This window comes from Natator depressus, chromosome 7 (assembly GCF_965152275.1).
Source record: "Natator depressus isolate rNatDep1 chromosome 7, rNatDep2.hap1, whole genome shotgun sequence".
In the NCBI taxonomy this organism is placed as follows: domain Eukaryota; kingdom Metazoa; phylum Chordata; order Testudines; family Cheloniidae; genus Natator; species Natator depressus.
The window spans coordinates 84,452,373-84,477,742 of record NC_134240.1 but is presented as its reverse complement, the minus strand read 5'-3'; the positions used below and the strand labels follow the sequence as shown (position 1 = coordinate 84,477,742).

The following is a 25,370-nucleotide window of genomic DNA, read 5'->3' as shown; positions in this document are numbered from 1 at the left end:
CATACATAATTACTTACAGACCATCACCTATATCTGTATGCAAAACACCTGTTAATGTTGGCAGTTTTGACGAATGGAAAATGAGGTGACTATGTTCAATGATATTAAAGGCAAAATGCTTCGGTTTACATTTTAGTGTATTAAAAATGTGAATCCTCATTCCGATTTCATTCTTTTTTTGTTATACATTTTTCTTTCCAAATTGTTTTAAATGACTTTTCTTGTATTGTAAGTACATCAAAATGTCTGTAATTTGGAGGATGCATTTAGGCTGTGGGGAGCATAGCAAATCAGTTGGGGCAACTGAAGTTTTAAAAGAGAGAAACCTGACTGCTTTTCATTTTTAGGGTGCAGCTAAGCCTGTATCTCTGATTCCGCCCCCCCCCCCCAGTTGGTGCTCTCCACTTATAACAAGGGTCCTATGTGCTTTCGATATTTAAAACCTTTTGCAGCTGCCACACTGCTTTTGTCCCCCATCCAGCATGAGGAGGAGGGAGAGGGGATTGCCAGCAGTGCAGCCAGTGTTTAACCTCCAGAAGTCTTGCAAGGAGAGAGAGGTGAACAGCCCTTCACTTCCTCCTTTCAAAGTATCCCTTTCCTATTGAAGCTAAGGTTTGCTCCACTAGAGTCCCTTGGTGTGGGCTGACGGAGGATGCAGGCATACTCTGAATATCATAGCAGTTTGCACTCCTTGGACATTGCTTTCTAAAAAAGGGAGTTTCAGAGGCAGTAAATGGTCAAACCTGGTAAATTGTTTTAATTTGAGAATGGCTGGGGCCTCTCTCTCACCCTTACCCTTTTTTTTTCTTGGGAAACCCAAAGAAGCCCTCTTCCTACTGTGGTTATTTCATGACTCAGAGGCTGGGGCCAGCAGCAGAAGGCTGTCATAGGGCAGGCTGGTGAAAGGGCTAGGAAGTAGGTGTGTCAGGGGTTATACATCTTGTATGACGCATGCATTTGGCAACCCTGTTTTTGTATCTCAGGTAAAGTGTCATGCATTTCACAGAGATTGAGACTCCTTCACTGAACAGCCTTTGCCCAGGTGAGGAAGGGGATTTGGGTTGGGAGCTAGAAGACCTTGTGTTTCTTGGTTTCCTTTTCAGTTGAGCGCTGTTAACATTTTCTGTACAGTTCACGACTCTTAGCACTCACTAAAGCCTCAGGTTCTTATCCCAAGAGTCAGCAACTATCATTCACCCTTCCCATTTTACAAATAACAAGGTCACAGCAGGCAGGGCAGGGAATAGAATCCCCATCTGTAATATGATAGAACCTAGTCACACCACTGAGCCATCCAGCCTTTTAGGCTGAACGTGCTAAATCTGTGGATGTGGCTGACCTCTCTGTAATCACTGCCCTAACCATTAGATGGCACTCTCCTTCCAGAACCAGGATCAGGACCTAGGGATCCGTATATCCAACAGCCCACTGCTTCCTCCGAAACACCTTTTTAATCCACTGGGAAAGTGTGTGTTGTCCACCTCTAGGGACTATTCCACACAGAGGATAACAACCTACTTCTGATACTAGTTGCTTGTTCAAGTGCAAGAGATCTGTGTTCTGTATTTGAAGCTCCTGAGTTCAAACCCTGCTGCCTATCCTGTTGGGGAAAAATAACATATGATCATGTAATTAAAGACCATCTCAATGCTTCTGCACAGGGGGGCAGGATTAAGGTTGCATGAGTAGGAAATGCCAGAACTATGGTTAAATTTGAGTGCTTGACTGCAGCTTTAATCTTCTTTTAATAACATGTTTATGTATCTATGGGGAGAAAATGTGGACAGGGCACTGGACTTGCGACGAAGAAGACTAGGGTTCAATTCCCAGTTCTGCTACAGTGTTGCTTGGTGACCTTGGGCAAGTCACATTCCTCCTTGTGCCTCCACTTCCCAATCTGTAAAATGGGCAGAATGATACTGACATTTATACATCACTTTGAGGTCTATGGATGAAAAGTGCTATATCAGAGCTGGGTATAATTATTATGCTGATTATATTATACATACATAGTGAGTTTTGTCTAAATAGACTGGACCGCCCCTTAAATTGGTATGAGGACCCTGGAGTAATTGTAATTGTTATAAATTCATAGTGTTTTTAAGGCTGGAAGGGACCATTAGACCATCAAATCTGACCTGTATAACACAGGCCAAAGAATTGCACCCAGTTACCCTGAATTGACTCCAGGAATTTGTGTTAGAATTTAGTCAATCTATAGTCGAAGACATCAAGAGATGGAGAATCCACCACTTCGCTGGTAGTTTGTTCCAATAGTTAATAACTTAAAAAAAACGGTGCCTTTTTTCTAATTTGAATTTATCGGGCTTTAACTTCCAACCATTGGTTTTTGTTATGCCTTTCTCCTCTGGATTAAAGAGCCCTTTTAATACCCAGTGTTTTCTCCCAGGCGTGGTACTCATACACCATAATCAAGTGACCTTTTTGATAAGCTAAGCAGATGGAGTTCTTTAAGTCTCACACTGTAAGACATTTTTTCCAGCCCTCTAATTCTTTGTGGCTCTTTTCTGTACCCTTTCCAATTTTCAACATCCTTTGAAAATGTGGACACCAGTATTGGGTCTCATCAAATGCTGTATACGAAGATAAAATCGCTTTCCTACTCCTACTCCCCCGTTTATCATACAAGATTCCCGCAGGCCTTTTTGCCACAGTGCAGCATTGGGAACCCATACTGAAAAGTTTTTCTGCTACCACCCTTAATCTTTTCTGGAGTTGCTGCTCTCCAGAATACTTCCCTCTTCTGTAGGCATGGCATGCATTCTTTGTTCCAAGATGTATGACCTCACATTTGGCTATATTAAAACATTTTGTTTCTATGGGTCCAGATACCCTAGCAATCCAGGTTGCTCTGTATGACTGCCCTGTTCTCATTATTTACAACTTTGATGGTCTTTGAGTGCAGTACTCAATTGGCTTAATTGTAACTAGTCTACCAAATTTCTCAGGAGTGTTCCTTCTGGTCATCTTTCTTGATGGTTGGGACATACTTCTCCCAGCCAAGCAACCAAGTTCTTTGGTTGGTGCAGGCAAGCTTACAGCTGTTCCTTCCCCTCATCCCATGCAATACATCATGGGCTCTTGCCTACTGCTTTTGAAAAGATAAGCTCCCCGTTGTCTACAAGTGACTCTGCTTCCCTAATGCTTTTGCTGGTAGCACTGTTCCCTGCGGGACAGGGTCAGATAGGGCATCAGACTGGTTAAAATATGAAGGTAACAACCACGTTTTCAATGTATGTAACTGATTTTTATTTTTTTTTTTAAACTGAGAATTGGAAAAAAATAAAAACCAAGATCCAGCCACCCTATGCACTGAAGTAACAAAGTAACTCCTCTTTGTACAGCTAATCACTTCACAAACTTAAGAGTGACAAAATGGTCAAGAGTAACACTTCAACCAGTTGGCACAGTTAACAATGATACATTGGCCAACACAAGTACTTCCTTATGATGCTATTTTCCTTGCTAACTACTTTTTTTTTTCCTGCTTAGGTCCAGAGCATTATTCGCTCCCAAACCAGTATGGGAATGCGTCACAGAGACCGTTCTACTACAGGAAATACTCTAAAGACTGGCTTCAGCTCTGCCTTGACGACATACTTTTTTGGATCTGATCTGAAAGGAAAGCTGACAATCTCAAACTTCTTAGAGTTCCAGCGCAAACTTCAGCATGATGTTCTAAAGCTCGAGGTGAGAATTCGTTGACTTTGGGCGGGGGCTGACTGAGGTCAGTCATGGAGTGCCCTATTGTGGTGTACTGAGGTGATCACCTGAGGGCTATCTTCATGAGGGTGAGCATGGGTGTGGGCAAGGAGGGAGAGCTGGTGCTATAAATGTATTCTAGCAGCTGCTGTGACATAGGAGTTATCATACTGAATCAGATTAGTGGTTCAATATCTTGTCGACAACACCAGATACTTCAGAAGAAGGTACAAGTGATCCCGCAATAGGCAGTTATGAGATAACCTGCCCGAGTTTATCTAATCCTCAATAGTTAGAGAGTGATTTGTGCCCTGAATCACGAGGGCTCATGTCCTTTCCAGAACTCTTGGATTTTTAAAAAATTGCTATTATAACTCTGGATAGCCTTGTTTATATAAGGCTATGGCTACACTGGCACTTTACAGCGCTGCAACTTTCTCACTCAGGGGTGTGAAAAAACACCCCCCCCCCCCCCAAGCGCAGCAAGTTACAGCGCTGTAAAGCGCCAGTGTAAACAGTGCCCCAGCACTGGGAGCCGCGCTCCCAGCGCTTTAAGCTAATCCCCTCATGGAGGTGGAGTACCAAGAGTGCTGGGAGAGCTCTCTCCCAGCGCTGGCGCGCGACCACACTCGCACTTCAAAGCGTTGTTGCAGGAGTGCTCCCCCGGCCGCGCTTTGAAGTTTTGAGTGTAGCCATGCCCTTAATGTTTGGTCCTTTTCGGAATCCTGCTAAACTCTTGGTTTCAGTGACATTTTGTGCCAATAACTTTCTCAGGGTAACTTGCATTATGTGAATGGCTATCTTTGCATTAATTTTGGATTTTTCCGCCACTTAACTTAATTGAATGTCCTATTCTTGTATTATATGAGAGCATTAAAAAGCTCCCAGTCTACACATGCTCATATTCATTTATATGAGTTTAAGCACCTGTTGGTTTTTAAATGTAGCTATACTCAGAAAAGCAAGTATAAAAATAGCATTATGGAATTCCATGGTCACTTTCTCTCAATTTCCAAATAAAATCTACTCACTTTAAAGGTAAAATCTTTATTTTTCTGACTAGTAATCCTGCAAACTCAACCTGGGCTCTGAGTGACCAAGTGCAGTGTCTTACATTTCAGCCAGAAAGAACTATTTTGCAGGCTAAATAATCTCCTCACTTAAACTTGTGCAGCCCAGTTACTTCCAGTAAGGTGGCACAGGTGTAACTAGCTAAACCAGTAATGAACTCAAACAATTCTGTTTAATGTGCAAAAAGGAACAAAATCCAGTTGTTCTTTCTTCGCTGCTAATTGAAGTAAAAAGTAATCATTTGCTCATTAAATTAATCATTACAAATAATTAATCCTTAAAGTCAGCAAATGTGACTCTGAATACACACAGGGAGCAGATTGAGTTAGGAATACGCTATTTTTTTATACTGCCATTTTTCAGACTAGAACGAACTATATTTTTTAGTTCCTCTGTGGTGTATAAGTTGGAAATGAGAAAAATAAACATTAAGAGTTGTGGAAAAAATGAAACTAGTTTCACAGTAATGAGGATTATAAATGAATAAAGTTATTTCATGCTCAGTGACTGCAACAGCACCATATTCCCTGAGTTTTCCAAACACCAACATTGCCCCCTCTATGCAATGCAAAAATTGTCCCTGAAATTTCTTCCTTGCCCATTACTCTAACCCACATAGTCCCTCCACTAACTCCCTCTTCCCCTTGTCACTGTTCTCAAAGCCTTACATAACTTAGCCCCTCTCCAGTACCTGCTTTTGGTTGTTTCATGTCATGGAGCACTGTCATGGATGGGTATAAACTGTTCAGGCAGGGGAGGAAAGGTGGAGGAGTTGCACTGTATGTAAGAGATCAGTATGATTGCTCAGAGCTCCAGTACGAAACTGGACAAAGCCTGTTGAGAGTCTTTGGGTTAAGTTTAGAAGCGAGAGCAATGAAGATGATGTCCTGGTGGGCATGTGCTATAGACCACTGGACCAGGAGGATGAGGTGTAGGCAAGGCTTTCTTCAGACAATTAACTTAAGTTTCCAGAACACATGCCCAGGTTCTAATGGGGGACTTCAATCACCCTGACAATCAGCTGGGAGAGCAATACAGCAGTGCACAGACAATCCAGGAAGTTTCTGGAGATTGTTGGGGACAACTTCCTGGTACAACTACTGGAGGAACCAACCACGGGCCATTCTCCTCTTGACCTGCTGCTTACAAACTGGGAAGAATTGGTAGGGGAACTAGAACTGGGTGGCAACCTGGGCAGCAGTGACCATGAGATGGTTGAGCTCAGGATCCTCACAAAAGGAAGAAAGGAGAGTAGCAAAATACGGACCCTGGACTTCAGAAAAGCAGACTTTGACTCCCTTAGGGAACTGATGGGCAGGATCCCTTGGGAGTCTAATATGAGAGGAAAAGTAGTCCAGGAAAGCTGGCTGTATTTTAAAGAAGCCTAATCCTACAGAAAGGATGTGGACAAATTGGAGAGAATCCAGCAGAGGGCAACAAAAATGATTGGGGCTGGGACATGTGACTTACAAGGAAAGGCTGAGGGAACTGGGCTTGTTTAGTCTGCAGAAGAGAAGAGTGAGGGGGGATTTGGTTGTAGCCTTCAACTGCTTAAAGAGAGGTTCCAAAGAGGATGGAGCTCAGCTGTTCTCAGTAGTGGCAGATGACAGAACAAGGAGCAATGGTCTCAAGTTGCAGTGGGGGAGGTATTATGCTATACAAAGCACACGGGTTCTTTTATAAGAGAGAAGGCAAATACGCCATATTTATTGAAAATACAACAGTTAGCATATGGTTTTCAGTCGTGCGCGCACACACACACACACACACACTCACTCACTCACTCACTCTCCTGCCAGTTGATGTTCTTATAGATACCAGTCTGGATCAATCTAGTGGCCAGCCAGATTGGTCTTATAGGGGTGTCAGGCTTTGTCGGTCACGATCCGATGCTCCTAGAGTAGTGGCAAGACGAACCCAAAATCCCATGGCAAAGCACCCTGTTCTTGTAGTTCTTTTTCTCTGTTGAAATCTATGGATTTTGCTGTGTCAGTTTGACAGGTTACTCCTTAATTGGTATCTTTTAATGTAAACATTCCAAAACACCTCCGAGAGGGTTATCCTGTCCTGGTTCTGATTTAATCAACTGTCCTGTCTTTAGGGGTGCCAGCCTTCACCTCACGGTCGTCAACTTGCCCTTCCTTCATTATTGATGCGTGTTGATGATTTTCTGGTGTCGTTAAGTCTCTTTACTCCTTTTTCCTTGACCATCTGGCTATAACAATGGCCTTCACACCTTATCTTTTCCTGATTCATACATTCCTCATTCACACAAACAGTCTTTTTACAGAGATCTTTGAGAATACAAACAGTGTCAGTTTATTTTGAATCTCCTTAACATAGATACAATACAAGATCCTGTCTTTTACTTACTAAACCTTAAAAACAATGAAATGTATATTTAACTAGAGTGCCTAATTTGTAATACATATAGGAAACCATAGTAGACATTATAACTTATCCTAAAACAAAAGGGTGACCATAATCAGTCATAAGGATTGTTCTGGTCTGTCCCTACCTTAACATCAGTACAGACACTGGCAGTCTGTTAGATGCATTCCTACCAATGTCCCAGAGGGTCATTCCTTTCTGCTATTCAAAAAGGGTGGCTGGTAAAATGAAATCAAGACATACATTAGTACCTCTATTCTTATATTACAATTATAAAATCCTGCTCCTACAGAGGTCTAGGTTGGATATTAGGAAACACTATTTCACTTGGAGGGTGGTGAAGCACTGGAATGGGTTACCTGGGGAGGTGGTGGAATCTCCATCCTTAGAGGTTTTTAAGGCCTGGCTTGACAAAGCCTGACTGGGATGATTTAGTTCGTGCTGGTCCTGCTTTGAGCAGGGGGTTGGACTAGACAACCTCCTGACGTCTCTTCCAACCCTAATCTTCTATGATCCCCACCACCACCACCATTGCCTCCTCTACTCCACCAATGATGTTAACTTTGTCCATTCATTCATCAGCTTCTCACGCACACATCTCCATGGTTTCGTTCATGTGATTTCCTATGTGAGGAACGTTCTTCTGAGTTCATTCATCACTTTATTCACATTCATGTATTTCCTAAAGACCCATTTCCGCAATGAAGCGGATGGAGTTTCTAGCTGACTTGTAAATGTAAGTTTGAAGAGTAATTATGAATAACTTGTCTTTATTTTAAAAAGTAGTAATACAGCTTAACCTTGTATTACCAAAGCCCTGCAAAGCACCACCTTGATCTCTCGAGTAATTTTTGAACCCCTTCTCCTTGCGTTCACTTTTTGTCTTTAGGTAGTAATCTCCTTTGGGCAAGGCATGTTCCTTCTTATTCTGTTTAGAAAATGTCTAGCACATTATGGCAATATCAGAAACCAATCCCTAAGGGTCACTCTCTTATATGGTCCTAATTATCCATGGCTGCTGCCTGCTTTAAAAAGAGATGGGGGGAGGAGGAGAAATAAAGCAATTCTGAGGAACACTTCCAATATATGATCAACTGGTGCCTTTTTTTTGAGTGAGTTTAAAAAATCACTATCAGTAATACTCAAGGTTGCTTTGAGTGCTATAACTGCAGAATAGAGTTTGAAGAAAAACTGTTTACTTCTCTAAAGGGATAGATTTATGTATGTTTCAGCCACTGATTTGAAACTATAAAGCAGCTGTTCTCACAGTGGGAAGCTCAGATTTTTCTTCCAGGAAAATGCAAAAGGGGACATTATCTTACTTTGGGCTCAGCCAACAGAAAACCGTCTACTGTATTTAACATACTGCATGGTCAGTTTCTTTTGCTGATTGCTAAGGTGAAAGAACTCTTTCTAGCTAAGTTAACAGCCTTCCCTGTTGTTCTGGGGTTTTTTTATATTATCAAAATGTTCACACATTTCAAGAAAGTTTCAGCTGAAACCCCCTCTGAATAGAATTGTATCAGGTAAAGCCTGAATATTTTTCTCATTCTCTACAGGAGAAATGTCAAGACAACACTTAAGAAACACTGGAATAGTGAAGTCCTCTTCTTTCTCCTTTTGCTTACTTTTTTAAACTTAATTATATTTCCCATAATTTTGTTAAAATCTCAGCAATTTGCTCCATCACGGATGTGAAGAGTAAAAGTAACCACAGCTGGGGAAAAAACAGAAGCTTTTAACAGCATAATAGAACTCTCCTGTGGTTTGGGTACTTCCATGATTTATTTTCCTCTCCACTTATACCTTACTGCTTAGTTACAGTCTTTTAAATCAGAATTTGGCATGCAATGTAGTTTATGGTTCCCACTATATAAATTAAAACATGTATGAACTATGCAGTTGACTGGTTGCCCTCCATATGTTGCTTTTTCTTACTGGTTAGATGATGTATTATAATGGTGAGTTAATGCAGATATTTCCTCCCTTGTTGTCACTCTGCAAGAGACAAATGCTGAAATGTTTTTCCTTTGAATAAGCAAGCTGAGCCATCCCTGTTTACTCTTGAGCAGTGGTGTAACCAAGTACTCTATCCTGTTGGTATACGCAGTGTTTTGCCTGTATAATACCACCTGGATGATGGTGATCCACTCATTTGAAATAAAGGCAATTCCACATCATACTTTATACTATTTCTGCTTCTTAGCTTTTTCTTATAGGTGCCACTGAGGACAGGGTAAGGTGATAGAGGGAGAGGGAGATCGGTAAGACACTGGCAACCAGTGTTGTTGTTGTTGTTGTTGTGTATTTCTAAAAGAGGAACTAAACATTTTATTATTAATATTTCAGAAGGTCTCCCTCCCTCCCTCTTAAAATGCTTGGTACCAGTAATGACTTAAAAGTTAGTCTAATTTCTCTTCCAACTGGCTCCTTATTACTAGCAATGGGATGTGGCTACTAGCATCAAAACGTTGGTGAAGTATGGCTTGAGAATACCAACACCAATTTGCTTTAGTGTAGTATTTTTAGGAAAATTTACTGGCCATTATTTCCTGATGGCCTAATACTTGGGATGGAATCCAATTTTGACTCACCCAGTCTGTTCCATAGGTTTGCTGGCTCAGAATTAGTCTGCCAAATGTACATGGAAATGGTAGCCAGGCCTTGCGCTTAATGTGGGACCAGCAGACGCTCCTGGTGCAAGTGCCAGGATTGCTCCCTGTCAAAGACTCCTTGTGTAGTAGTGGAGAAAAGAGATACAAAGTGAAAAGCAATGGGATTTTCTGAAAATGGTGTTACAACCCTAGGCCTCATTTCTATTGTCCTAAAATCCTGTTTCTCTTGAAAGGAAGAGGTTGCTGTGGGGGGAAGTCAACAGCCTGCAGGATGACTCTGCATCGCTGAAAACAGTCCTTGTTTTCAGGGCCTGTCTTGGCACTCAAGTAGATTTTCTTTTTTTCTTTGCTTATTTTTAATAAAAACAAATTGTAAGAAGCGCCATTGGCACCTTGCTCTAAACAGAGCACATGCACACACTGCATGGAGTCCTAAAATTATCCCTTTTTAGGATTTGGCTTTATTGATAACTCTATTAGCAACAACAACAAACTTCAGCCTCAGGCTTCTCCACAAGTTCAGCTGTTCTTGGGGCTCTCCTGCTGTATCGCCTCTGTCCCAGAAAGATACTCCAAACCTTATATCCTGGTTGGAGCTAACAAGAAGCCAGCTTGAATCAGAAGTAAATACTTTACATCCTTATGCCGGGTTCCAGTTCCTGAAGTTAGGGTGACTCAGATGAAGTCTTCATTCTTTTGCCAGGTCTTAGAAATAACCACCATTACGCCCTGTAAAATGTCATCTGAAATATTGTTTCCAATTCTCATCATCTATGGTCAAGAAAGATTAATTCAAACTGAAACAGGTGCAGAGAAGAGCTACTAGAATGACCAGGGGAAATGAAGGGCCTATCTTTTGAGAAGAAGCTGGAAGAACTCTACTTGTTTAGTCTCTCAAAAAGAAGGCTGAGAGGGGATATGGTTGCTCTGTATAAATACATCCGGAGAGTAAACACCATAGAGGGTGAAGAACTATTTAAGTTAAAGGACAATGTTGGCTCAAGAAAAAATGGGAATAAACTGAAATTTAAGCCCATTGCTTTTTGTCCTATCCTCAGAAGTTAAGGAGAAGAATTTTTCTCCCTCCTCCTTGTAACAGCCTTTTATGTACTTGAAAACTGTTCTCATATCCCTTCTCTGTCTTCTCTTCTCCAGACTAAACAAACCCAATTTTTTTCAATCTTGTCTCATAGGTCATGTTCTCTAGACCTTTTATCATTTTTGTTGCTCTCCCCTGGACTTTCTCCATTTGTCCACATGTTTCCTGGAATGTGGCGCCCAGAACTGGACACAGTACTCCAGTTGAGGCCTAATCAGGGTGGAGTGCAGCGGAAGAATTACTTCTTGTGTCTTGCTTACAATACTCCCGCTAATGCATCCCAGAATGTTGTTTGCGGGTTTTTTTGCAACATGGTTATACTGTTGATTCATACTTAAGTTGTGATCCACTATGACCCCCAGATCCCTTTCCACAGTACTCCTTCCTAGGCAGTCATTTCCCATTTTGTATGTGTGTAGCTGATTGTTCCTTCCTAAGTGCAGTACTTTGCATTTGCCCTTATTGAATTTCATCCTGTGTCTTATGTTCCTAAAGTTCATGCTTCAGGTGGTCACCTATAGGGGTCAGGGGTCGTTCGCCCCCCCCCCCACAATACATCCTCTGTGTGTGTGGGGGGGGTTGGTTTGTTTGTCTGTCCCTTTCCTCAGAAGTATCAGAGATGGCCATGACTAGACATGGGACACGGAACAGAGAGGGCCAGTTTTCTGAGGTGTCACTGAGCATTCTCTCTATCACATGCTTAGCTGGCTGGTTCTTGCTCACACGTTCAGGGTCTGACTAATCACATGGGATTAGGAATGAATTTTCCCCCAGGTCAGGTTGGTAGTTACCTTGGGGTTGATTTTTCCTTTCTTTTCAGCATGGATTGGAGGTCACTTGCTGGGATTTCTTGTATGCAGATCATATCAATAGCATGTTGATGAACAAGAGCACTGATTAAGTGTCACTTGGCTGTCGATAAACCCTCAGTGATGAGTTGTAAGACTCCACATGTGGGCCCAATGGTATGGAACCCAAGAGATTGCACATTCTTAGGGTTACTGGAAGCGGCGATACTGGGATTCTTCAAGTATGATCTTACAGAATTTGGTTTTCTAGGAGGATCATTCGCTTCCTTGGACTGTGCTGGGTACTGACAGCTGGCACCACAAGAATGCTGATCCATTGCCACCCTTGCTGGGAGTTTCAGGATACATCTCACTTTAAGAATTCCCTGCCATTGCAGAGGCCTCAGGCATTGCTGCACCTTGGTCCCTCCCACCTTGTTATGTGGCACATAACAATTTAGTCTCCTGTAGGCTATAATATTTTGGTCTAAGTTTGCATCTTGGATTTAGTGCGGATGCTGGGTGGTATTGGTGGCCTGTGATATATAGGGGGTCAAACTGGATAATTTTGTGGTCCCTTCTGACCTTTTAAATTCTGCAACTGATATTTGGTCCATTTTTTGTAAAACCCTACCTACAGACTACTACAAATCTTCTGTCATGGTTACCGTAGTGAAATAAGATTGCTGCACAATTAGTGACTGTATGAAAGTGTGTTTTCCGACTGCTATAATTTATGTGGATGAAAAGATGATTGATCTCAGTTGGATTCTTGACTATTGACCAGCCGTTGTGGTGGAAATAAGAGTGTAGCAATGTCAGATTGGTTAAGCTCCATAAGCTATTAAACACTGCAAGAATCTATAAATCAAACAGTTAAAGAAAAGGTTTTTTGAAGGCCAGTTGTAACTTTTCCAATTGAATCTACCAAACTGTCACGGGGTGCACTCACTGCTAGTGGTGCCACCTCCTGGCCATGCTGGGGATTAGTTCTGCCAGGTTTTGCACCCACCCCCTCTCCAAAGGTATCTTTCTGATCGTCCTCTTACCTGCCGACCTCTCTTGCTCCAGGAACCGCAGCCTCCTCTTCATGACTCAGCCCTCTGGCCAGGTCACTATGTGGTTTCCCCTTCCAGGAGTACCAGAGTCTTTCCAGGTCGAATCATCCCAGGCAGTCCAGTGTCCCCTGCCTGGTCTGTGCCATGTCCCCACTGGCTGGTAGGGGAACTCGGGCCCATCCTCTACTCTAGTTTCCAGCTCAAGGGCCATCTAATCAGCAGCTAAGGTCTGCTCTCCTGTTCCTTGCTGCTTTTCCCCTGAGCCTTCTATCTTCCTGGCTTCCAGCCTCTCAACTCCTTCCTCTCAGGGAGTGACTGCAGCCTACCTTTCTGCAACCTCCTCTGTTCTCTGATTCTGTGATTTATACAGGACCCTCCTGTTCCTGGCCAGCTGAACCTTATTTAATCAACCCCTGCTCCTTGACTCCTCCTCCAGGTGCAGCCCAGGGACTTAATTGGCCTACTAGGCCACCTTAACCCTTTCAAGCCTTGTGTGCGGTGAACACCCCATCACACAGACAAAAAGTTTTGCGGTGTAACATACTACTGGAGTAGCTTGCATCTTAGACTGTAGCTTCAAAGAAATTGTGTATAAACTGTTTTCATAAATTAGCTGTGATATGGTAATCTTCAGACTAGGAATTGAATGGAGCCTACCTCATATTTGCCTGTTATTTACTCTTCATAACACAAGAGCTAGGGGTCACCAAATGAAATTAATAGGCAGCAGGTTTAAAACGAACAAAAGGAAGTATTTCTTCACACGGTGCACAGTCAACCTGTGAAGCTCTGTGCCAGAGAATGTTGTGAAGGCTAATACTGTAACAGGGTTCAAAAAAGAACTAGATAACTTTATGGAATACAGATCCATCAATGGCTATTAGCCAGGATGAGCAGGGATCATGTCCCTATCCTCTGTTTGCCAGAAGCTGGGAATGGGTGACAGGGAATGGATCACTTGATGATTACAGGTGCTGTTCGTTCCCTCTGGGGCACCTGGCATTGGCCACCGTTGGAAGACAGGCTACTGGGCTAGATGGAACTTTGGTCTGACCCAGTATGGCTGTTTTTATGTTCTTATATACATGGAGTGAGTCATTGAACTATCAGATGGTAACAGCTATTGGTCATTACTGACCAGGACAGTATCTGAACCAGTGATCAAGAAGAAAAAGATTTCTTTATCCTGTCAGCAGTTGTATGAGCCACCCAGTCCCTCTGTATGTATACCACTTCTCCTGCTACTTAGTTTTCTGTCCATTTACTTATGTAGCTTTGTCGTCTTTTCCCTCCATCTCCAGTCTAATCTGCTTCCTTTTTCATGTCCCTCCCTTGCTGTTGCCCATGTCTTCTCTCTCTCTTTCTTTGCCACATCCATTCCCTCTCATTTATAAACACTCACTCTGGCATATGTTTACCCAGTTTCACCCATTCCTTCCTTCCTTTGTCTCCCCTTCCCTCCTTGAAGTAATCAGGTGCTCACCTATGACTGGCAAATGGATGGAAACTCATGTATGCTGGCCCAGGTCACAGCAGTAGCTGACTGCATGTAGCGGTGGTGGTGATGGTGTTAATAGACTGCCTGTCCTCTCCCCTCTATGATAATCATTGCTGCAGAGTTATAAGGAAGTGACTCGGTTACTTTCAGACACCTTAAAGTGAAACCTGAAAACTGAAGGTACAGGGGCAGGAAATGTGTAAATCTATCTATCTTAAAACTAGATCCACTTAATTTCCATATTTTCATTTTCTTCTCCATGTGCTGATTATTAAATAATTAGTTGCAAGGATTAATCTCGCAGTACATCTGCTTTTCGTGTTCCTATGTTGAAGTCCGATTTGTACAATACTGCTTTATACAGTACCAGCACAATGAGGTCTTGGACCATGACTAAGGCTCCTAGGCACTACAGTAATACAAATAATAAGAGTGTTAATTTTGGTGCACAGATGGTTGTTATGTGGAAATGAAGTTGTCAACACAGATTTAACTTTACCTCCTGATGAAGTGAAATATTTAAAAAATAGAGGAGAGGGAGAAAGGAGAACACAGTCAAAAGAAAAATGAGGTACTATCGAAGAATGTGAATGAGCAATAAAGTGTGTTAGTAATAAATGGTGTTCTAACTGTAGCACTGGCATACACCCCTCGTGGCCTTGAGCAAGCTACATAAAGCTGCCTCAATTTCCCCATTTATAACATGAATATAATTAGGGCTGTCAAGCAATTAAAAAAAGTAATCGCAATTAATCACACTGTTAAACGATAATAGAATACCATTTATTTAAGTGTTTTTGGATATTTTCTAAATTTTCAAATATATTGATTTCAGTTACAACACAGAATACTAAGTGTGTACAGTTCTCACTTTATATTTATTTTTTATTACAAATATTTGTGCTATAGAAAACAAAAGAAAAAGTATTTTTAATTCACCTCATAGAAGTACAGTAGTGCAGTCTCTTCGTCATGAAAGTTGAACTTACAAATGTAGAATTATGTACAAAAAAAACTGCATTCAAAAACAAAACAATGTAAAACTTTAGAGCCTGCAAGTCCACTCAGTCCTACTTCTTGTTCAGCCAGTCACTCAGACAAACAAGTTTGTTTACATTTACAGGAGATAATGCTGCCTGCTTCTTGTTTACAGTGTCACCTGAAAGTGAGAACAGGCATTCGCGTGGCACTGTTACAGCCAGTGTTGCAAGATATGTATATGCCAGATGCGCTAAAGATTCATATGTCTCTTCATCTTCAGCCACCATTCCAGAGGACGTGTTTATGCTGAAGATGGGTTCTGCTTGATAACGATCCAAAGCAGTGCAGACTGACTCATGTTCGCTTTCATTGTCTGAGTCAGATGCCACCAGCAGACGGTTGATTTTCTTTTTTGATGGTTTGGGTTCTGTAGTTTCCGCATCGGAGTGTTGCTCTTTTAAAACTTCTGAAAGCATGCTCCACACCTCGTCCCTCTCTCAGATTTTGGAAGGCACTTCAGATTCTTAAACCTTGGGTTGAGTGTTCTAGCTATCTTTAGAAATCTCACATTGGTACCTTTTTTGCATTTTGTCAAAATCTGCAGTGAAAGTGTTCTTAAAATGAACAACGTGTGCTGGGTCATCATCCGAGACTGCTGTAATATGAAATAAATGGCAGAATGCAGGGAAAACAGAGCAGGAGACATACTATTCTCCCCCAAGGAGTTCAGTCAAAATTTAATTAACGCATTTTTTTAACAAGTGTGATCAGCCTGGGAGCATGTCCTCTGGAATGGTGGCCAGAGCATGAAGGGGCATACGAATGTTTAGCGTATCTGGCATGTAAATACCTTGCAGTGCCAGCTACAAAAGTGCTATGCAAATGCCTGTTCTCACTTTCAGGTGACATTCTAAATAAGAAGCAGGCAGCAGTATCTCCTGTCAATGTAAACAAACTTGTTTGTCTTAGCAATTGGCAGAATAAGAAGTTGGACTGAATGGACTTGTAAGCTCTAAAGTTTTACTTTGTTTTGTTTTTGAGTGCAGTTATGTAACCAAAAAAAATCTGCATTTGTAAGTTACACTGTCATGATAGAGATTGCACTTCAGTACTTGTATGAGGTGAACTGAAAAATACTATTTCTTTTGTTTATCATTTTTACAGTGCAAATATTTGTAATAAAAAATAATATAAAGTGAGCACTGTGCACTTTGTATTCTGTGTTGTAATTGAAATCAATATTGAAAATGTAGAAAAACATCCAAAAATATTTAATAAATTTCAACTGGTATTCTGTTGTTATAAGTGTGATTAAAACTGCTGTCAAACGCGATTAATTTTTTTAATCACAATTAATTTTTTTGAGTTAATCACGTGAGTTAACTGCAATTAATCGACAACCCTAAATATAATACTTAATTCACCAGAGTGTTTATAAAGATTGAATTAATCCTTAAAATGATTTGACATAAAGATGCTGTATAAGTGCTAATTATTGTTTGGAGCCACTTTATAGCTCGCATAGTTAGGCTACGTCTACACTACAGACCTTACAGCAGCATACTGTACTGTTACAGCTGTACCACAGTAAGGTCTCCTGTGTAGCTTCTGTATGCTGATGGGAGAGAGCTCTCCCGTCAACATAATTAACCACCCTCAACGAGCAGCAGTAGCTATGTTGGCAGGAGAGCGTCTCCCGCTGACGTATCGCTGTCCACACTGGCGCTTTTGTTGGTGAAACTTACGTTGGTTGGGAGGGTGGCTTTTTTCATGCCCTTTACTGACAAAAGTTTTGCCAACAAAAGTGCTAGTGTAGACAAAGCCTTAGATTGGGTTGAGATTTGCATGCAGAAGTTAAACTTTTTTGTTATGTCTGATGAATACCATGTATTCTTCCCCAATTAATGGCACTTACTGTTTAAGATTCTCTGAAAATTTGTTTTATACTCAAAGTTACATGTTAGCCCGAGTTATAAACAGTTTAAAATAGCCACCTACAAAAGTTTTGTGGTGCTTCTAGCTTTTTTAGATTCCTCCAGAAAATAAATTCTTGAAGTTGTTTTGTTTTTTGACTGAAAAACCCCCTCATTTCTACATTCAGAGAATGTTAAAGTTCAGCCAATTCAGAGAATGTTAGTTTATTTATGGGTCATTTTTTTCATTTGTTCACATAATGAGTAATAACTCTTTCTGTCTCTGTTGCAATGATTGCCTTCAATATTTTTGTAGTTCCATATATTTGTTGTCAAATATTCTAGAATTTAAGCTTTCATCTAAAAAAAAAAATCACTTCTAGCCCTGAGGATTGCTATTAATATTCTTTAAATCACTAATGTGGTAGCTATGAAGTAAACCGTCAGAAAAGTTCACATTGTTGTCCTCCTGAATCTGAGGTGGCCTGAAAAATGATTCTGAGAGTTGTGGACTGCCTCGTCTGTCAATAGTGTTTAAAACTCCGAAAACTAGTGTATAATGATTTAAATGTCAACATTGTTCCTTTTAGTAGAAACATCAGCTAACATGACAAATAGTTTTGATGACAAATGAATTTGATGGGCTCTTCGTTGTCAAATCTGTTCGACACTTGCACTTGATGACCTGCTGGTTGAGTGATTAAATCATTTGTCACCTCAAGTTTTGATGACTGAAACTTCAAATGATGAAAGTGTTGGTATCCCCTTGTAGATTATTCCAAAATCTAAAGCAAGGGTTATATTTTATTAGTGTGCAAATTTTGGATTTATGAACACTGTTAGTCTTAACAGTATGTATTTAAATTGTGATGTTTTTCCTGCAATATTTTAGGTCACATTAATTTATCAGAACATGTAATTTATGATGAATATCCTGTATATAAATGATTTTGCATAAATTACTTTCAGTGGAGAATGGGTCGTACAATGTATATTTTCAGGATAAATTACCAGAGAATGCCTTACAGCTCAGCCAATTAAGAGATTCATCAGTTTAGTGACTGAGCTATAACCAAGCACTCCCTTCTAGAGCTTGCCCAAGTGTGCAGGAGAATTGCTCTTCTGCAGATTTCTGAAGTTTTAGATTGCCTCTGTTAAGAAGAAAGAATAGTAAAGCTAGTGTAGGTCTGCTCTTCAAATGTGAAATGCAAAAGTATCTATAATGTATTTGTCTTTGCTTTACTTTCTATTAAAGTTGAACTGGATAGTTAATGAGGAAGTGAGTTGGGGCCTCCTATGCTATGAGTAAATTATCAAAGTGCTCAGTGATAACATATTTGTCCCCTAACCTGGTTAGAGAGCTTTCATTTGATAGTGAAGACAAGACCCAAATCATGCTAAACCATCATCCTATGATGTCAGCTGCGGGCATCTGCGATGATACAGAAAAATATTCTGATATATTTTCAGTCAATTGAGATATGCCATTGGACTATGTAAGGGAGGGAAAAACAAATATTAAAAATGTTTTCTTAAAGTGCACAGCATTCCAACCATGGTCTAGTTAGTGGGAGGGATATTAAGCATAGAAATCTTGAAATTAACTTTCATTTTTAACAGGGAGGAGACAGCAGCAGATTAAAAAGTGGAATGGATGAGGTTCTGGCAAAGAATCAGGAAAAAATAGACTAAATTATGTGTAGCTATTTGAATGTATTCCAGTCTGCTGGATTTGATGAATTCTACTCTGGAGTGCTAAAGGCAGATGCAGGGCTCGTGCCTGTGCTGATGGTTATTGCTAAGACAGCAGAGGTCCCAAGAGGTGGAAAAGGACAAACAGTGCCTATTCCAAGAGTGAGAGCCAGGGAATTAAAGCAGTAAGCTGAATTTTAATACTTGGTATGTTGATAGGACAATTAATAAAATAGTTGATTTTTAAGCACCTAAGGGAAGAAACGTAACGGTTTGGTATGGCTGTTTAATTACTATTATATTGCCTGTGAGCTTTTTCTCTTAGCTTGGATAAGAAAAACCTAGTGTGCAGTTGTGAATTAGCTGGAGCTACAACATGGATGACACAATACTGAAGAAAACTGAACATATGCTTATGGGGAGGACAGGTCTGTGCGTGGAGAGGACTGTTCATGCAGATTGTCCTCTGCCACATGAAATGGGGAAGTCCTCTGGCCCTATCACAGATTGTCCAATCCCACCCTGGACCTCCTGATGTCACTCCCCATGTTCAGGATCTATGCTGGAGGAAGCTAAGATTGGGGAGGCTGAGACTAGAAGTGGGTAGACTGATGGTAGATCTTGGAGAACGCTCCCCTTCTGATCTCAGGAATTCCCAGTAAAAGGTTAATTTATCTTTTATGTGGAGCCCCCTGACCTTGGGTTCCACAAGGATCAGTAGGGGAGGGAGAGGAGTCTGTGAGATTTCCTTCCCAGAACCAGCTCCTGCACGTGGGGATGGCTCAGGCCATCAATTATTAATGAGTCAGTGTCAAGCTGGGAGGAGTTGCTGAGTGGGGTCCCACATAGGTCCATAGTAGTTTCAATGCCATTACAACATATTATGGTCTTAGTGGAGAGCATGATAATCAGATTTGGAGATATCATAAATGATAGTTAGAATTTAGTAGTCTCTACCAGTTAAAAATGAGCTGTACTAAACACAACTAGATTTATTTCAGACAACTATAAAATGCTTTTTGTAAGGAAGTGCAACCAATCCTACAAATATGGAAATTGGGGAATGCTAGCCAGGCAGCAGTTGTAAAAAGGGGTCTGGTCTACACAGTTATTATTGCATTAGCTCAGGGGTGGGCAAACTTTTTGGCCCGAGGGCCACATCGGGTTGCAAAACAGTATGGAGGGCCAGGTAGGGAAGGCTGTGCCTCCCCAAACAGCCCCTGACTGCCCCCCTCAGAACTCCCAACCCATCCAACCCCTCCCCCACTCCTTGTCCCCTGACCGCCCCCTCCCGGGACCCCCTGCCCCTATCTACCTCCCCAGGACCCCACACCCTATCCAACCTCCCCTGTCCCCTGACTGCTCCAACCCCTATCCTCACCCCTTCCCCGTGACAGGCCCCCCAGGACTCCCACGCCTATTCAACCCCCCCTGCTCCTTGTCCCCTAACTGCCCCCCCAGGACCCCACCCCCATCCAATCCCCCCCGCTCCCTGTCCCCCCGGATTCCCCAGGACCCCACCCCCATCCAACTCCCCCGTTCCCTGTCTCCTGACCACCCCCCCACCCCCTGAACCTCCGCCCCGTCCAACTGCCCCCTGTCCCCTGACTGCCCCCCGGGGCCTCCTGCCCCTTATCCAACCCCCCCATCCCCTTACCCTAACCATGCCACTCAGAGCGGCAGCACAGGCTTATCTGAAAGCCTGGGAGGTGGGCGGTCGCAAGCCGCACTGCCCGCCTGGCGGTGTTGCTGCAGGGAAAGGGGGACAGCGGGGGAGGGGCCGGGGGTGAGCCTCCCCAGCCGGGAGCTCAGGAGCCAGGCAGGACCAGTCCCGCGGGCCGTAGTTTGCCCGCCCCTGCATTAGCTGTATGAAATATTAAGTTATATCAATGGACAGGATCATGTGAAACAATCAGAATAATTTCTGTGCATTGGTTAGGGATTAGTTGGAGCCTGGTGTTGAGTTTTTGTACCACATAGCCAAAAACTGGAAAGAATTCGGGGTCGAATAGCAAAACTGATTAAAGGCTTTAAAAATAAGACTGAAGAAAAGTTATGAGACCTGGGCATGTGCATCTTAAAGGAAAGACAGAAGGGAGACACAATTCTCTCAGTAAACATAAAGATTTGCTAAAAAGAAGGCTGGGACCACTAATTATAATCAATCAGTAAGGGTAGAACAAGTAGTAATGAGCCTAAATTGCAACAGGGAAAATTTAAGTAAAATATTAGAATACTTCTCTAACTGTTCAGAACCATTAGGAAAGGAAGGTGCCATTTGAGTGGTTAATTTATCTTCATTGGAGATACTTTACACCAATTTATCAGAGGACACAGTTACATTAATCCAGTCACAGTATGGTAGACTAAAAGACCAACCGGAGGCCTTTTCCCACCCAAATTAATCCTTAAGGAGAAGACTGGAGTTTGCTTGAAAGACAGACTCTTGGGCCATGCCTACACAACCACTTATGCTGGTAAAACTTATGGTGCTCAGGGGGTGTGCCTGAGCAAAATCAGCTTCACTGGCATAAGTGGTAGTATGCACAGTGCTATAGTGGTGGGAAAGCTTCTCCCAGCAACATAGCTACCGCCACTCGTTGCGGGTGGTTTAGTTATGTCGACGGGAGAGCTCTCTCCTGTCGGCATAGAGCTGCTACACAAGAGATCTTACAGCAGCGCAGCTGTGTCAGTACAGCTGCACTGCTGTAAGCTTTCTGATGTAGACATGGCCTTACTCAAACACACAGCAGGGGTAACAGAAAGTTATGGGCAACACACATTTTTTTTTCATGTTTTTAGTTTAATCATTTGGAAGTTATACTTCAAATCATAAGTATTAATTTGCTACTTTACTAAATGTCAAATTAAGATGTTTGGGGCAGGTTGTGGATTCTGAATTTTGCTGATAATAATTTCAGTAACTTTTTATGTTTAGGTCAGGAAAGACAGTGACATCTTCTAGCCCTGTATATTGGATCTTAAAATCATTACACCTGTACATACAGAAAATTGTAGAAGTCCTGTACAATTGGGCTCACGGTAACTACGATATACAAAATATGACTTCACAGTTTGCGAGGTACAAAAATAATTTAAAAACACGTAATTGGAACTTCCCGAGACGCTTTTAAACATGTTTTATATAAAATACATAGAGTGGTTTAAGAGTTCTCTTGGAGCTCATTTGTAATGAACTCCACAGTTCATTTGTAGCTTTGCTGTTCATGAGTTTGTGGTGGTTGTATTACTAATGTGATCATCTTTATAGCAGGCAAACCATCATGCAATCTGTTTATCTTTATATGTTAGACTAGATATTGTAGATATTTAGCAAAATTACAGAAAAAGGGTAGAACAGGAAGTGAAGAGTTCTGTGTCCAGCTGAAATTGACATCTAAATACAGTTATACTAATAACTACTTGCTTCCTTTTTCTTTATTAAATTGTTTGTGTAAATCAAAGCTTTTGGTGTTATAAAACCAACCTCCTTTATGTTGATTTATGAAAGGATGCTGCAATTTCAGTTTTTAGGACATCTGGTGCTAGATTTCTAGAGATACTGAGCATTGACAACTCCAGCTAACATAAATGGTAGTAGCAGTTTCTTGGAACCTCTGAAAATATAACTCAATTTTATATATATATATATATTGCATTGTCAAACAGTGGATTTTAACATCATTGACTGAAGAGCAGGCTAATTAGAATAGAGCACCTTTGTACGTATGTGTACACACACACACACACACACACACACACACACACACACACACACACACACACACACACACACACACACACACACACACACACACACACACACACACACACACACACATATATATCCCAGTGGTCAAACTGCAGGAGACTGGAGTGTACTGATAACCAGCCTTTTCCCAGCTGCTGTCCCAGACTCTGTGAAGGGAAGGAATCACCACAGCAATTTTAGAAGCTTCAGAGATTTCATTTTTATTTTGAAATACATGTTTACTCATTCATAATGTCCAAATTATGATGTTTAAATGCAAACAAAGCTTATGAAAGCTCCAGTGAGGCTGCAGGATTTTCATCTTCTGAGAAAATCCAATATGGTTCCTACGTGGATACTGTGCAGGATCCACAAATCTGCCACAGTATTTCAGTAATTGCGGAAAACCGATGAGGAAATAGTGAACAAAATGACTGGATTCCTTTTTTTAAACCTCATCAGAGATTGTCATCTCTTTAAATAACCAGCAGTTTTGGTTTCCAAAGTTTGAAGCATCCAGCTTTGAAAAGGAATAAACTCTCATGTATGAAATTTCTTTGACATTCATTGTCATCCTTATTTTATTTAAACAAAATATTTCAGTGTCTTCCATCTTATAGATTCACTTTAAATTCTGAAGACACAGCTATCCTTGGTCTGCTTCCTACATCTTCACTAAAAGTCACTGTTTTAGCTACTGATTTTGATATTGCTGCAGTAATGATGTAGGAAGCAGAATGTCAACTTGATTCTCATTGTTAGATTGAACTTGGAAGTACTGAAAGAAGTTTGTTTTTTAAACTTAGTTTGCTTGGTAAATTGAGCAACAAAGTCAAATGGAGACTAAACATAAATTAGGTAACAGGCAGCAGAGGTTCTGTATATTTATACAATTATTTTATGTATCTGTTGCATGGAGAATATTATTTGTGCTTCCAGATTGAAAGCTAGTAGAATGGAGAGCTCAAAATGCCCATTCTATTCTGAGAACTAAATGTGACTGCAGAGCTATTCGACTGTAATATTTTATAAATTAATATAGTAGTAGATGTGTGGTGTCGTCTTCTTGCCTAGGAACTATACAATGTTCCATCTTGTTATGGTTTAAAAGTTTCAAATAAGTAAATGAAGATAGAGGGAGGAAAAGAATGTATAAAAAGATCTTCTACATTTTCCACAGTATGCATCCGATGAAGTGAGCTGTAGCTCATGAAAGCTTATGCTCAGATAAATTGGTTAGTCTCTAAGGTGCCACAAGTACTCCTTTTCTTTTTGTAAGTAGGAGTGTGGGTTTTATTATAGTGAGTGCCATGTGATGTGTGTTCAACTTCTGACTGTAAGATGACTTTTACTTACCATAGCTATATGTGTGGTGTTGTGTTTCCTTTCTGGGTAGAAGGAAGAAGCTTTCTTTTCTTTTTTTCCCTCCTTCCCCTTTTCCTGAGGCCTTGTTGTAATAGAAGAAAATTAAGGTAAAAGCCCTGCATCTTTTCCCTTAACAAAGCACTAGAGACAGTTCCAAACAGGACACTAGTCCATGTTCAATGTATATGGAGCCGGGGTCCATTTTGTCTCTAATGGTATGGTGGGTTTCCATGTAGTGTTGCAAATGAGTTCTGGGACATGTAGTTTGTCTGAACCACTTAAATAAAGTTTGAAATAAATTTTTGTCTTTTAATTTAACCAAACATGCCATGGCGAGATTGTCAATGGCAGTTAGGCACATTGCTCCTATTGAATGTCAATCTAACTGCCATTGGAAAATCCTTGTTATCACCTTTTCCCCATCCCATCAGTCCATTTAAAAATACTCTGAAGTATTCAATTACAGTGTTAATGCTAATTTCTCTTCTTTCCCCTCCCTCATCTTATGAAGTCCCAAAATGCTGCTTTTTGGAGATGTAGGAGAAGAGGCTAGCTGGGGATCATTTCTTGCAAGCAAAGTTGAGTTTAATTCAAAGCTAAAGGTGTAGCACTCCTTTCCATAACTTTTTAAATTGTTCATTAAAGTGTGTAAAACTGCTAGAGAGGCTGGAATTAACTTTTTCCCCCCTAGACTGCAGTGCAATGTCAAGGTCAGTAATATGGCAGAAATATCTCTCAAACACCTGGAATCCACCAGGATTTCACTTGCACTGACAAATCTTAAATTTTAACCCTGTTACTAAAGATTTACTTAAACTTGTCCCAGGAAGTAGAAAGAGAATATGTGAACTGTGAAGGCATTCAAAGTATTACTAGTCTTTTCTTCCTTAGAAATAGATTCTTTTCTTGCATAGATTTTCTTAAAACAAAAAAGAGAACCAAGTTGTTTTGAAGACTGACATGTTTCAGCCACTTATAGTGAAATTTTGAGGGTATTTCAATCCTAGTCTTTCTCTTTAGTGCTCATCGTAGAGTTAGGTGCTGGAGTTTTCGCTTTCGGGGATTTAAATTGTTTGCATACTGTTCATGCTCAATAGGTTAAAAAAAATGATAATTTGGGTTTCTGTGTCTGAATATGAGTTCAGGACATGAGGGCTCCATTGTGCTTTCTGCTATATGGACATGCATCACCATAAATTTACTAAGATCAGTGAATAGGCTTTGTGCACAAATTCATGATAGTCTGTTTAACTAAAGAGATGCAATGGCACAGCACCAAATAGCAAGAGCAGGACTGTGTCTCTAAAGAGGAAATCTCAAGCACTTTCTGATAAGCTGAGGCAACAGTCATTTTCTCCAGCCGTTCTCCCAAAGCGTTCAAGACGCTCCATATTTTATCTGCTTAGATATTGCAGTTGTCTATTC

At 41.1% G+C, this 25,370-nt stretch overlaps 1 protein-coding gene across 6 annotated transcripts in view; it reads left to right on the top strand.

Annotated features, from left to right (window-relative positions):
- The window catches only part of MICU1 (mitochondrial calcium uptake 1), a 214,043-nt gene that overhangs the window by 119,843 nt on the left and 68,830 nt on the right, over positions 1-25,370 (top strand). For 5 of the 6 annotated variants that reach the window (XM_074958976.1, XM_074958975.1, XM_074958974.1 and 2 more), the window contains exon 8: positions 3,514-3,711. The exons of the other annotated variant lie outside the window; for it this stretch is intronic. In XM_074958976.1, coding sequence (XP_074815077.1) covers positions 3,514-3,711 — 198 coding nt within the window. The remainder of the gene's footprint in view (positions 1-3,513; positions 3,712-25,370) is intronic. 6 annotated transcript variants of the gene reach the window in all.